Below are 14,006 nucleotides of genomic sequence, written 5' to 3'. Positions count from 1 at the left end.
TATGATGGCCTGGCAAACTTTCCATGCATGTTGAAATATTTCGAATTTTAAGGTATAGATCTAAAGTTAATTAGAAAAAAAATTATAATCTAAAGAGAAGTTCTCTTTTATATGCTATTTTCCGAAAAAAGTGCGTAATGTCTTAAGTACCAACTCAAATTAAAATTGGGGCCAATACACACACACACACACACATATATATATATATTAAAAATGAATAAAAAACAGAAATACAAATTTTTAAAATCTCTGGAGAAATAAAGCGCATAATCCATCAACCGACATCCAAATTAAATAGAGATATACAGGTATGAAGTATCAATAATTGGACATTAAAAATCAGTAAAAGCAGCAGCCTTATTTTATTTTTAAATTTTATTAAAAAAAAAGATGCGTAGTTATCCCGTCGCTTGCCGATGATCACAAGTATCATATATTATTTATTACTAATCAAGGAGATAATCTAATTTAACTTATTATTAATAATATTAATGATATTGTCATTATTATTATATTAATACTACGAAATTCGCTTGTACTTGTCTCAGCCATCATCTAGCTCCGCTTTGCTTCTGATTTCAATTAGAGACAAGACAAATGGAGCACACATATCCAATAGAGTAAAACCCCTAAAAAACCTCAAACTTGCAAAAATATATACAAATAAACTTTCGATTTGAAAAACTGTCATTCAATCTCTGAACTTGTAACTTGTCACTAAATAAAATCTTGAACTTGCAAATTATTGCTCTAATAAATCTTTGACCGGTTTGACCATAATTTCAGGTGATCGGAAATCCACGTATTGACGAATTGCTTATGTTATTTTTTAAATTAAAATTGATAACTTGTATAAGGTGACATCAACAATCCGTTAATACGTGGATTTCCAATTGCCTGAAATTGTGGTCAAACCGGTCAAAGGTTTATTAGAGTAATAATTTGCAAGTTCGAGGTTTTATACAGTGACAAGTTACAAGTTCGGGGATTGAATAATAGTTTTTCAAATTGAAAGTTTATTTATATATATTTTTGCAAATTTGAGATTTTTTAGGGGTTTTACCCTATCCAATATATGGAATATGTTCTCTATCTCTCTCTCTCTCGTTCCTATATGATCTTACATCTTATAGCAAAAGAAATATAATCTCATTCATTCGTGTACACACACACGTATAAAAACATATATAATATATGATATGTACATATATATATATGTGTATGTTTGTACAATCCTCTGATTATGCTTATATGTATCTAATTTTGTAAGAATTTCAGAAATAGTTTATCTTTCAACATCTCACGTTCACGTTGATTGACACCTAATTTGAATTATAATTATATGTACCTAATTATCAGGTCATTGGTGATCGTTTCGACATGATTGTGTGTTCAATACAGAAAAATATATAAATAAACGTTTAGGCAAACAAAATTTGAATAATCCAAAAAATTATAACAAGTTATTATTACAGGAACAGCTTTTGTTTATTTTATATCAAAACTATATTTTTTTTAAAAATTTATCGAGGACTATATTAATTAAGATAATAAAAAAATCAGAGACTGTTGATTGAATTTGAAATGATTTACGTGTTGACTTGGTAATTTATAGCAATTGGCCAATTTGTCACGTCAATAGTTTTATAAACTGATTAATTTATTAATTTTAATTGGCCTATATTTTAATTATCCGTGAAGCAATGTGGTTATTAATTAATATATAAAATATATATTTCCAACTAATATTTGCAATTAAAAAATTATACTAATAATTTTGGCGTCTCTGGCTTTGCCCTGAAGCCGTGGTATGGTTCTAGCACATCTCTCATGTCATGTTTGATTTATTTCATATTTTGTATTTTTTTTGGTTGATTTATTCCGTAATTTTTAATTTTTTTTTGTTAAACGATTTATTCCGTAATTGTAAGGGGAAACAACATTATTCCGGAGGGGATTTAATTTGGGTTTACCTTGAAAGAACAAATAAATAATTAATAACAAATTATAGACACTAAATTTTTAGGACATGGAATATTTGAATTTGTATTAATATTTCGGATATTAGAATTTAAAATTCAACAGCATATTTTTATATTTTGGATATTCGATTTTTAGATATAACAAAAAACAATTGGGAAAATAAGTTGGGTGTGGGTGATGGAAATGAATGAAAGAAATTAAAAAAAAAAATACGGCACAAAATTCTATAAAAAAAAGATAAATAAAAAGGAAAAATAAAATCAAAAGAAAAACATTACCTTTTTCAGTTTTCTAATTCTATATAACTGTGTCTTACTAATTAAATACAACCAATTCATGCAGTCCCTTTTGTAATTTTCTCTTAACACATTAATATCTTACAATCAAATAAAAAACAATTCGTCATTTTAATTTTATATTTTTTTTTACCAAAAAGTGTTTCTGATACATAATGATATTTGTTGCAGGTTACTGGTTAAATTACTTTAAATTCCTAAGGATTAATTTGTACATTTGTTAGTTTGAGACAAAAGTCAAAATATCGAAAGTATTGAGAGGCCAATCTTAGAAGGACAAAACCTAAAGCCCCCAATCCTAATTCAGTCGACGACTTATATATCTAGGGTTTATTCCTTTTCGTTCTTCCTCTTTCTTGAGTTACAAAATTCAACCCCACAATTTTTTTCTCTCCTCTCAGTTTCACTGGCGCTAAATGAATCTCTCCTCCCTCTTCCTCACCGCAAATTGTTGCCGCCGGTGTTTTCTCATTTCCCGGCGATGGAGCTCAAGAATCTGAAATCTCAAGAATCATAATCTGGTTACTTCCGGCTTCAATTTCATCGGAATCGTTTGGAAACATAAATTGGGTTCGTGAACTTGACTTATTCCGGCGATATTTTGTCCGATTCCGACCGTTTTACCATCAACCTGATTCTGATTTTGGGTCGCAGAAACTTGGAGAACTTCGACATGTAGTTGCCATCGGAGATTTCTGTCACCATCGGTTGGGCTCCCGGCTTCTGGTAAGTGAACACTCAAGGCCGTGTTCTTGAAAACCGAATTGGATTTTAGAACTGTTGGATCGGATTAGTTTGGTTTAGATGAATCAGTTGGAAAATATTGCTTTTGATCGATCGATGATTTCAAGAAGGGTTAATAGTTTATTGTTTGTTTGCTAAGAATCCATATTGAATGAAGAAAATTGGTTGATACACTACACCTATGGTTTAACGACATATCTTGGCAACTTCTGGTGTCTCTTTACATGATCTCACCTTCTGATTCCATATGCTAATGTTGTAATATGATGGTTATACTCTCCATATCTGTATATGCCTTAATGACTTGGTTTGTAGACTCGCAATTTGGATGACAATTAGCAGTTTTCTTCACCATATATCACACTTCTATGTATGATCAATTCCCAAATCCCAAGTCTCATGCTTTTCTTGTAGTCGACCTCCGAGGGCTGCATGGTTTTATACCCGTCATTGGATTTGTGAGTTAGCTGTGTTGTTCTCTGAATATAAGTATGGAAATGTTCCTTTTGAGCCTAGCTTTTGATGTGACTAAGCTAAGAGGGTGTCCAAAATAAGTTTTTTCCATTGTGCATATATATCTATTACTTGTGTTGTTTTTCTCCACCCATATTTCTGCATTGTGATCACAACACATGAATTTGATTTAGAGTTTTAGCAACTACAAAGACATTGTAAGTTTGTAGTTCCGTTTTCTACAGGTACCCTTTCATTAGTAGAATCTAGAGATTGTGATCATGGCTACAACCTGATCACGAGGTATGACACAGAACATAACCGAATTTAGATCCATCATGTTCTTTGGGTAGAAGGGGATGTTTATAACATTAGTCATGCATTGTTTGCTCTTATCGCTTTGTTTTCTTTTCTCTTGATCTTTTCTATTATACTGTCCATGGAATTTTTTCTGGTTGATGTACAAACAGTAGACGCATCAGTCACATAGACATTGCGGTATTTCTTCATTAGGCAAGAATACATATTTGGTTTCTCTTCTTTTGCTTTACATTTTATCATCTCACCCACTTGGCTTTGCAAGCGCTTTCATGAGAGTTTGGGTCATATCATCAACACTCAACACCTTTGCTTGTAGGTCTTGGGGCACAACAACAATTGCTTCCATGGAAAATGAGTTTTGGCATGAAACTCTTGCCTGAATCACACTCATTTCCATTTCCTCAAACGCCTCGAGAATGTGGACAAGCATATGCTGTCCCCTTGGGCACATCACCTTCACTAGGAATCTCTCCCCAATCTTCTCCACCTTAACCTCCTGCCAAATTCACAAAACCCATGTAAACATACTAAAACTTATTTGTGTATTGGTGTGTATATATGTGTCTAGAGCAAATAATCCTACATGGTTTACCAAAAGGACTGTTTGGTGGTAGTTATGGTGATTGTTTCATCTTCAATATCTGGCGTATGAAGATTGTGTGTATTAGTTTGTAAGAAAAATGTCTAGTGGGTGATTTGAGAGGACAAACCTCGGACTGATTTTTGGTATTAATCCGATTCAAGGCTTCTCTTTTGACCATCTTCAAATGTGTATACTCTTTCTGTGCAGCTTCGATCTTGAGTTTGAGCAAGGATATGTACACGAGAGCCTCTCTGATCACCGCTCTCTGTCCACCTTGACTCTGCGAAACAAATCCATTGCTGCAACTGTAAGTATATAAGCTGTACACGTATATATCGTTGAAGCTGAAAGCTGGAGAATCTTTGAAACAAGATTAAGATATATGTATATGTGTGTACATACAAGTTTGAAGTCTGTGAGATTTGTGGGAAAATGAAGCTTCCTCTGTTTTGCTCTGTTCTTCTGCTGCCGAGCCGCCATGTTTGCCGAGTTTCTTGAATGGCCTTTAACCTTTTCTTTTTTCTCTCGGTGCAAAGGGCGTGATTTTATGTGATAGTGGAATTCTCTATTTATAGGTGTTAGAAGGGCATATATGTGTATATATGCATAGATATGTATGTATGTATGTATATACGTCGGGATCTCTTTGTTCCCAAACCTATTATTCTATTTGTCGTGTAGTAACCAATCACTAGGGCACTTAGAATCCTAAGCTAAGGAATTATGGTGGGTTGGTGAGATATTCTTATAAATATCCGAGTAAAGGTTTCGCATGTGAGTGAGGAAATCATGTTGTTAATCATATGGCAAACATTGGCTTAGCTAATACTTTGAAAAATTTTGTATGTAATTAACTATAATTACACTACTAATCACTCTTTAATTAGAACGGAGTGATTAGTCATTGTAATAATAGTATCGTTTTATTCGAGAGCCCGTCCACGCATTCAAATAGAGAATAAATAAATAAATAAATAGTTTTCGAGTACGTAGATGATGACAATGTTACAGTGTTTTGAGTGTCATTGGTAAAATTAAAAAAAAAAGATGAGGGGAATAATACAAGGGCAAAATTCCACACGTCAGAGAAATCTATGGATTTATGTACATGTGTGTGTCTCTATATATATATATACGTACGAGACATTGGGACACATATATATATATAAATTGTAGCCATTCGAACTGTGTATATGACCAGACAGAACAGTCATATCACGGGTTGTCTCTTTATTCTTGTATCCCTGCGAACACTACGTAGGAAGACAGCCTATAATGTGTGTGTGTGTATATATATATGTATGTATGTATGCATGTAATGGATGCATGCATGAAATGTGGTGGTGGTACGTTCACATGCATGGATAGTACAATTTCGTCTTGTTTTATTCATCATCGTTTATTTCTTCATGTGGAATCGTCGTCATCCATCGTATCATTATGTGTGTTTGCTCTATTATTAAAGACAGCGTACCATTTATACTTTTACACATTAGCCCATTTAATAATGCTATATATACGACGGTTGTAAGGCGTAGCTTTGTTTAAATAAGAATATGTATGATCATATTATTTAATATTAATCTACAACCATTTTAGAGATTTTGAAATTCAATGGTTAATGTAACCGCGTCGTCTAGCTATTTATTTAATTTTTAAATCAAATGATTCTAACGAACGATATGTAACCATTCTTTTGAAAATTTTAAAGTGGGAAGTGTTCTGTATAAATTTTTTTTTTTTTAAAAAAAGAATATTCCGTTTATTAGATAAAATCTAATCTCATATGACCGCGTACGAATGATTATTTGTTTGATGGGTATTTTTGGAGCGTATATATATATAAAATCATAGTCCCGAAATTGGCTGTACAAAAAAAAAAAGAAAGAGGAAGCGACCAAAGGATTTGTCACATAAGAAATGGCAAAGAAATCCAAAAACATGGAGTGTGGTAAGGGGCACCTTTTTTTTTTGTCTGAAACGCTGACATTGGGCACTCGATCTGTCACCACTTATTCATTTTTTACTTTCTTTTTTAATGAAATTAAAAAAAAAAAAACACATAAACCCACAGACAAGAAACCAAAAACACTTTTGCCTTAGCCCATTCATATGCCCTGAACTTATTGCAGATACTCTGAAACGTCGACCACGGGATAAAAAAAAATATAAAAAATTGTTTAAAATTATATCATCAAATCTATTTTTAAAAAATTTAATATTAAATATAATTATTCAGTGGAGCTAATTAATCCTGCGTATATCTATGCGTGTGTTACATGTACGTGTCTATTATATGAAAACCGAATTAATTTTCGAAATTAAAGTGGGTTGATATATATGACCATGGATAATGTTAACAGATTCTCGGATTTCGTAGTTATATTGCAGGTATGAATAGTACTAAGGGCTGTACATGTTTCAATCCATTTTAGAATTTTAAAAATGTATAATTGTATTTGGAACTTTATTATTATTAATATTATTATATTGAAAATTTAAATTTGTGTAATCAATTTGATATAAATTAAGAAATTTACAGAGGCCAATTTGTTTTTATATTGCATGTCTAACAATAAAAGAGAGAAAACCTGCCTCCTGGTTTTTTTCTGATATTTTCAGTGATAAGTAGGAATTTACCTAAAACACACACACCTTTTGTTGTGCTTTTGTCTTGTTCTATTTGACATTTCCTTCTCACATGGACCAAAAAAAACATAATTCTTAGAGGATCAATAAATTAATGTTATATATATATATATATTTGTTTTGGCTGTTGTAATTAATTTTAAACTTAATTAATTCTTGTTCATGGAATGTGATCTCTCACATGTCAACCCACAACTTCTTTAGAAAGCGTTGATTTCTTCTTGTGATAAGGATTTAACATTTGTCCTTCTTACAAGTTACAAATTGTAGATATTATATGTCTAGTCATCAAAATTAATTCGGCCACGTGTTTATGTGTATAGCTTCTTATGCCAAAGTTGTTCATATATTATTAAGTTTGGTACAAGATTATTAATCTCTGTGGCGACTTGAACGCATAAAAGTTTTAGGGAAAATCGAAAAATTAAAGAATATGTAGAAAGTTTCACACAATATTAAAATTTATGAAAAAAAAATTATATTATATATTTAAATTTACTGAACTAATAATATTAACAATGAGAATATATTGCAATTTGGAAAAGATAATATGGATATATTACACATATATATATACTTAGGACTTATGAGTAAATTAAGCCATTAATTGCCAAAATTGTCACTAATTTGACCCACTAACAATGGAGTGACCACCTCTAAACCTCGGAAATTAACTAAACTAATTGCTACGGGTGCAGATTGTATTAAATCATTTAAATATTTTTTGGCGGAATTAAAATCATTTAAATATTAATTAGAAAATAAAACTAATTTTTTGTAATGGCAGCTTCACGTGATGAACATGTCCCCTTTAAATTACCACGATTTTGCCAAAAACAAAAAAAAAGTAAAGACGAGTTTTTTTTGTCCTGTGAAAGTTTTTAAGATGATTAATTTTAAAACTTAAAAAAAAAACATAAAATTTACCCCGGAGGCAGTATCGTGTTTCACTTGCCCGAGATCAATTGCATAGCAGAGCTCTCCACTCCCATGCAGATCGACCGATGACCACGGTAAAAAAGTTTTTTTTTTCTTGTCTACGTGGCATAATAATATTGGATAATTCTATTAATAGGGTGCAGAAGAATCACCGGGCAAATCTCCTTTGGCAGTGAGCTCACTAACTACACACAATTTAAACTGCAAAACCATTGTAATGAACTTCCTGCCAATGGAGATCTTGCCCTGCAATGCATTCGCGCCTCTCTCTCTCTCTCCATCGATCAATGTCCATGTATATATGTCGTGAAATCATTCTTGTGTATATATAATCACGCAAACAAGGATATTCATTGGCACGATGCTCCGGATGCTATAGAAGAACGCAGTTTTATTCCAAGAATGAGATCTCTTCATAAGTCTATAAAGGAATATATTTTTCGTGCCATAGGTTTTAATTATGGTCAGACAGTCCCTAGCAACAAGCATATAGGATTTTCAAAACATGTTACAAAAATACTTTCTTTGCTTCTATGATATTCCGATTTTAAACCACATATTATTATTATTATTATTACCATGTCTTGTAAGAGTCGGTCGCATTCTAGTTCATATATAATTTTACTTGTATAATGTGTAACTTACTATCTTGAGAAAAGATTGGAACTTTGGCATGATCATTCTCTTGATAACTCATATCAGGAAACTTTTTTTTTTAAATTTGTTTTAAGAATTAATTTTCCTTTAAAAAATGATTTTACTAGCAAAAAATGAGCTTCGAACAACTTGGGTTAAAAAAAGGCATACAAATATTGATATTCTTTTGGAAAACGGGAGATCCGGGGGAATGTTCTTGCAACATTTTAGCTTCTACTTGAAGACACTTATAAATATGCAGAAGCTCGATCGAGTACTGCAATTTTTTACTGCATACTTTATTATTTTCAAGATTATAAAAGTTTCATCGAAGTAATTTTTAATAAACAATATCTAATCAAAATGTCATATATACGAATGAGTGGAAAGTGTATAAAAATATCTCCATGGCGGCATCCATCTCTTTGGTTTCTGCATTCATTTGGCTTTCATGTTCTTAATGTTTTTATAATATCATATAACTAATTTAATAAATTTAATATTTATTTGATTTTCCTTAGATATTTGATCTATTTGTGTCGGCAAGTGAGTGATAAAATCACCACCATTTTGTCGGTCATTTGATATTTTGATTATCCTTTTTTCCTATTATCGGAAAATATCACATTTTTTACCAGTATTTTTTTTTATAACGTTATTACATTATTTATTTTCCTTCAAAATTAAATACATTAACGAACGCCATATACATCCCACCAAGTGTATATTTCATCTGTTTAATTTAACAATACTAATATTATCATGTAAGCGTTTCTTTTATTTATTTATTCTCTTTTATGATACCGAAAATCCAATAAAATATTATAAGATATGTAAATTTCAGCTAGTGACGACCAAAATCACGGTTACTTTCTAACAATGGAATCGGCAACTTTTAACACTCGTTCTTTTGGAACATGGACTCACCTTTGCCACAAGAATATTATAATTAAAAAGCATAAAATCAAATCTTACTAGTGAACGAACGAACGAACGCATACAAACATATATATATATATATATATATATATACATGTATGTATATATATGTAATGTATTGTATAAACGGGACTTTGTATATCCAATTCTTGTATCACCTTTTAAAATTTGAGATTTCCTTTGAAAAGAATAGAGAAAGGCATTTCTTTTTTTTCTTTTTTCTTTTTTTGCTTTAGGGCATTTATGTACGTACAGCATATCCCCAAGTATATCCATCTCTAATATTGTTTTGGTCTCTCACAGTTTTAAGCAATACAATATGTTATATTGTATTTGTTGAACAATCACTACATGCCGACAGATTAGTGAACCATGCATAAATTAAAAGCTAAAACATTGAACGAATTTGGACTTGGGTTTCTTAAAATTGATTTGTTTTTATTGGATTATACAAAAATTTCTTCGTGTTGTTTCGATTTGTTATTAGATGGTAGTTTACTTTAAAGTTAATCTATATTAAATTTATTTCTAATCGAATCTGTTTGATTAGGTTATTTGATTTGGTTGGGATTGCCGGTTTATCCAACCAAATTGTCATCCCCTAAATCTAGATATATATGGAGGTCATTATCATATTATTTGAACTTAATTAATTTATGAAATATTAATTGCAACATTTATAACATTTGTAAATTCACACTTTTCAAAAATATATCCGATCACCGTTTCGGTCTATTTTAGTGTTTTTTTGTTTTTTGTTTTTTGTGAATTGACTTCGTAATTTTTTTATTCACAGGATATCCAACTTATGTTCAAATCTTATCAATTGTTTTTTTTGTTATTTAGTTTGGTTCACTAGATATAATTCGGTCCAATTACATCCACTCTTAACCGGAAAACAGTTTTATTGTAATTAAATTACAGCATTCATGACACCTCGAACATGAGACCTAAGACAATTGTTGTCATTTTTATGAGCAATTTTATGCGGATGAATTCGAATATTAATGGTCATGAAATGAATAGATCACTTTAGTCTTTGTCCGGAGATAAATTCAATATTATCATATAATACGTACAATACATGCACGTATAAAAATATTACAAGAAAGACAACATGAAAATGTCTTGTGAGAAACCTAACACAAAAGCTTTTTATACAAATATATAAAACGGTCATCTCTTTTGTATCATTTCAACCGTAGTTAGAAAGTCTACGGTCCGAGCTTCTTCCTGCAGTCTAAAGACCTCACACATGGTTTGAGTATCTAAAACTCAAAGATTTTACCACGGCTCTTTATTGTATTTGACAACAAGATAAAACGATATAGATTTTTAAAACTTTTGCGATCGAAGAATTACGATCGCAATGCGGAAATGTAAAGAAGAATCAAATCACGATTGCAGGGCGTAAATGTAGAGAAGAATTACGGGGCAAATCTCCTTTGGCAGAGGAGAAACCCATATATAGATATATGGCTTACTTGGTTCCCCTGCCAATGGAGGATCTGCCCTGCAATGCTCCTCTACTAAATTGAACTCATCTTGTCTACTTGTTTTTCGAAATTTACATCCATATTTATAAGGCTCGATTTGAAGCATATACTATGGTACAATGCTTCATTTCTTGTTTTCCTTAGGTTACATTCCAAGAATATTTGTTTCTTCTTCCTTTAAAATATATATATATATACTCTCTGATATATATAAATAAAAATAGAAAAAATTACTCACTTTTTTACATTTGTTAGAGTAAACAAACAAACCGAATTATAGAAAGGGACCGCCTTTGATCTTTTATTAGATCGCACACACGCTTTTGAAACATGGGATGTGCCTCCGAATATGCTATATATACACAACACATGCAATGGAGCGCTTCACCCCCATATATGATTTTGTACGTTATTTTCCAAGATGCAGCGTAAAAAAAACATAACAAAAAAGAAAATACGGTGCGTATACACACACATAAATCTTCTCTTTTAAGTCGTCATTTGATTTATCGTGGTCCGGTTCACGATGAACCGAATCGAGAGGAAAAACCTTCGAGCTAATCAGAAGCTTCACTCCTCTGCCATATTCATCAAGAGTATCACATATATACATATATATATATATATATACACTTTTTATTATCTTTTATAATTAAATAAAAACAAAAAGTCCCTTAATTAATGTTAAAATCTTTGGTTTTTAAAGCTCTTCGGACCATAGAGCGTGAGTTTCTTACGTGTACACTTGTGCATTGATTTTTTATTATAAGTCCAAGTTAGGTAATTAAAACTCCTGATTAGGCAAGAAAAAAAAACACTAGTAGGATTTCACTAAAAAAAATATTTATTAGTGAACAGTTTCATTTTGAAAAACATCGGTGCCAAAGAGTCAATTATTATTGAAATACAAGTTAAATTATCTCTATCTATTTGCTATTTGCCTCCATTCAATTTCCCGATTTTCATGCAATAATAAAAATAAAATGTACGATAAGAATGCATACAACAATAACCCCAAAACCAATGATATAATAATATTTAGAGTCAAGAAAATACGAACAAGATGAATAATATGAAATCTTTGTAATGATATGCTTGACTGCTAACCTAACGAAACGTAATTAAATAATGCAAACTTGTGATTGAAGCGACTCTATAATTAAGGTAAAAGGGTGAGTAGAGAGGCTTATCTTTAATTTCCACGATTTTACGCAACTTTCTCGTGGCCCATTTGTTGAACCATATGGCTTTGACTAAATTGGAATATTCGAAACATAATGTGTCTATATATATATATCATACAATAAGTCTCTCAAAAACCTTATTTGGCGGATTATTTAATGGATTCCCTACCATAGACAAAGAAAATCATGAAAAAATCAATTTTGACATCTATATTTCGATCCTCGGTCACATTTAGATACATTTATTTTTATTTCAGTTTTTATTAGTTCTATTTGTAAGAGGTGAAATTTAAATGTAGTTTTTATTAAAAATATTCACTTTCCGATCCAACTTCATTTTAATTTGATTTTAAAAAATATATAACCAATTAAAATATACAGTTATGTGATATTTGGTTAGATATAAATATCCACCCTAGCCAATCACAATTACATATGTGTTATAGAATTACAAGACCATTATTTTAGAAAGAAAATCTCAATAGGCACTAAATTATCTTTCCTAACAGCAACAAATTAAATACGTGTCGACTATGCCACTCTTGAAAAAAAAAATGTGACAAAATGAAGGGAACAACACTTCATAGAATGATGGACACGTGTTATCCGACCGTTGGACAAACCAGTATCCCGGGGAATCTCTGTATTGACCAAACTACCCTCGTGGAATCCTCTGCATTGCCGTGAAACCCCAAAGGCTAATACAGTCATTTACTACATCAATATGATGAATATCCCTCTTCACTCTCTCGTCCAAGTAAAACGCTGTTGTTCACTTTTATGTTTTGTCTCCCATTGTTTTCCGAATGGACCCTTCTCTTCTTACGGAGAGTTTGGATTCTCTCTGGTTCTTCTCCAATGTTCTTTCTTCACAAAAACTAAGTTCTTGTTGTGATCAAACTCATAAAAAACCTACCAGAACTCAAGAACAAGACATACCCATCTCCCCAAATCTTGAGGATATTCAGAAAGATGCTCGGATTGTGGAGAATCCGGTCCCGAAACGCATGAAATGCGGAGAAGTTTTCACTGAAGCGCCGAGGGAGAGACATGGTGCGGAGAAGAAGAGGAAGAAGAAGAACGAGAAGAAGAGGAGAATGAGCAAGGAGCTTGATCCCGATCGTGGAAGGGAGAAGATCAGTGTTTTGATCCTTCGGACGAATGATTGTACGGCCATGAAAGAGCATCTTAAGACATGGGCTCATGCAGTTGCTTGTTCTGTCCGATAGAGAGAGAAAAAAAATGAACATATTCATTTGACTTCCTTAATTATTATTTTTATTATTTCTTCCGATTTGTCCAATGACATGACGCTATCCCCTTGACGAATTACGAATCGTACCACCAGAATCTGAGAAGCCCATGAGCGTTGCAGAGTTGCTCCAAGAGCTTTCACGTGATTCTCATTACTGCTTTTACTTTATATAATATATATATATTAAAAAATAAAATAGTGTTGCCTTTTTGCCTTTTTATTCACATTGTATAATTAAAATTTCTGTTGCTTTTTGTAGGATATTATATAGTTAATTTGTTCCTTTTTAATTTTTAAGATATGAGAATTGATGGATTTGAACGGACCAAATCTGATTTCAAAGTGGAAAAAAAAAGATGTAGACTTTCCATTTGATAATTATAATGTAAAAAGTTAAAAACATTCCGTTGCCGGGACTTGAACCCGGGTCTCTCGGGTGAGAGCCGAGTATCCTAACCACCTAGACTACAACGGATTTGCTGATAATCGCATCAATATCGTTACTATCTCTCGAATAAATTCAAAAAT

At 31.6% G+C, this 14,006-nt stretch overlaps 1 protein-coding gene, 1 long non-coding RNA gene and 1 other non-coding gene across 4 annotated transcripts; 1 reads left to right on the top strand and 2 right to left on the bottom strand.

Moving 5' to 3' along the window:
* Positions 1–2,600: 2,600 nt before the first annotated feature.
* LOC104812641 lies at positions 2,601–4,839 on the top strand. Of its 2 annotated transcripts, none has more exons than XR_771623.2 (3): positions 2,601–2,849; positions 2,934–3,005; positions 4,114–4,199. It is a non-coding gene; the product is annotated as an uncharacterized LOC104812641 (long non-coding RNA). The 2 variants fall into 2 exon arrangements; XR_771622.2 differs by lacking the exon at positions 4,114–4,199 and adding an exon at positions 4,588–4,839 and having other exon boundaries at positions 2,603–2,849.
* Positions 3,932–5,153, bottom strand: LOC104812642. The gene is made up of 3 exons (XM_010539912.2): positions 4,783–5,153; positions 4,508–4,660; positions 3,932–4,293 (listed from the first exon to the last, which is right to left on the bottom strand). Exons 1-3 carry the CDS (start codon positions 4,858–4,860, stop codon positions 4,039–4,041), a joined length of 486 nt encoding a protein of 161 aa, XP_010538214.1. The 5' UTR covers positions 4,861–5,153; the 3' UTR covers positions 3,932–4,038.
* Positions 5,154–13,880: 8,727 nt separating this feature from the next.
* On the bottom strand, positions 13,881–13,953 carry TRNAE-CUC. The gene has a single exon. It is a non-coding gene; the product is annotated as a tRNA-Glu (tRNA).
* Positions 13,954–14,006: the final 53 nt, after the last annotated feature.

This window comes from Tarenaya hassleriana, unplaced genomic scaffold, assembly GCF_000463585.1.
Source record: "Tarenaya hassleriana unplaced genomic scaffold, ASM46358v1 Cleome2, whole genome shotgun sequence".
Classification (NCBI taxonomy): Eukaryota; Viridiplantae; Streptophyta; class Magnoliopsida; order Brassicales; family Cleomaceae; genus Tarenaya; species Tarenaya hassleriana.
Note: the sequence above shows the minus strand (reverse complement) of the source record. Positions and strands in the feature narration are given on the sequence as shown.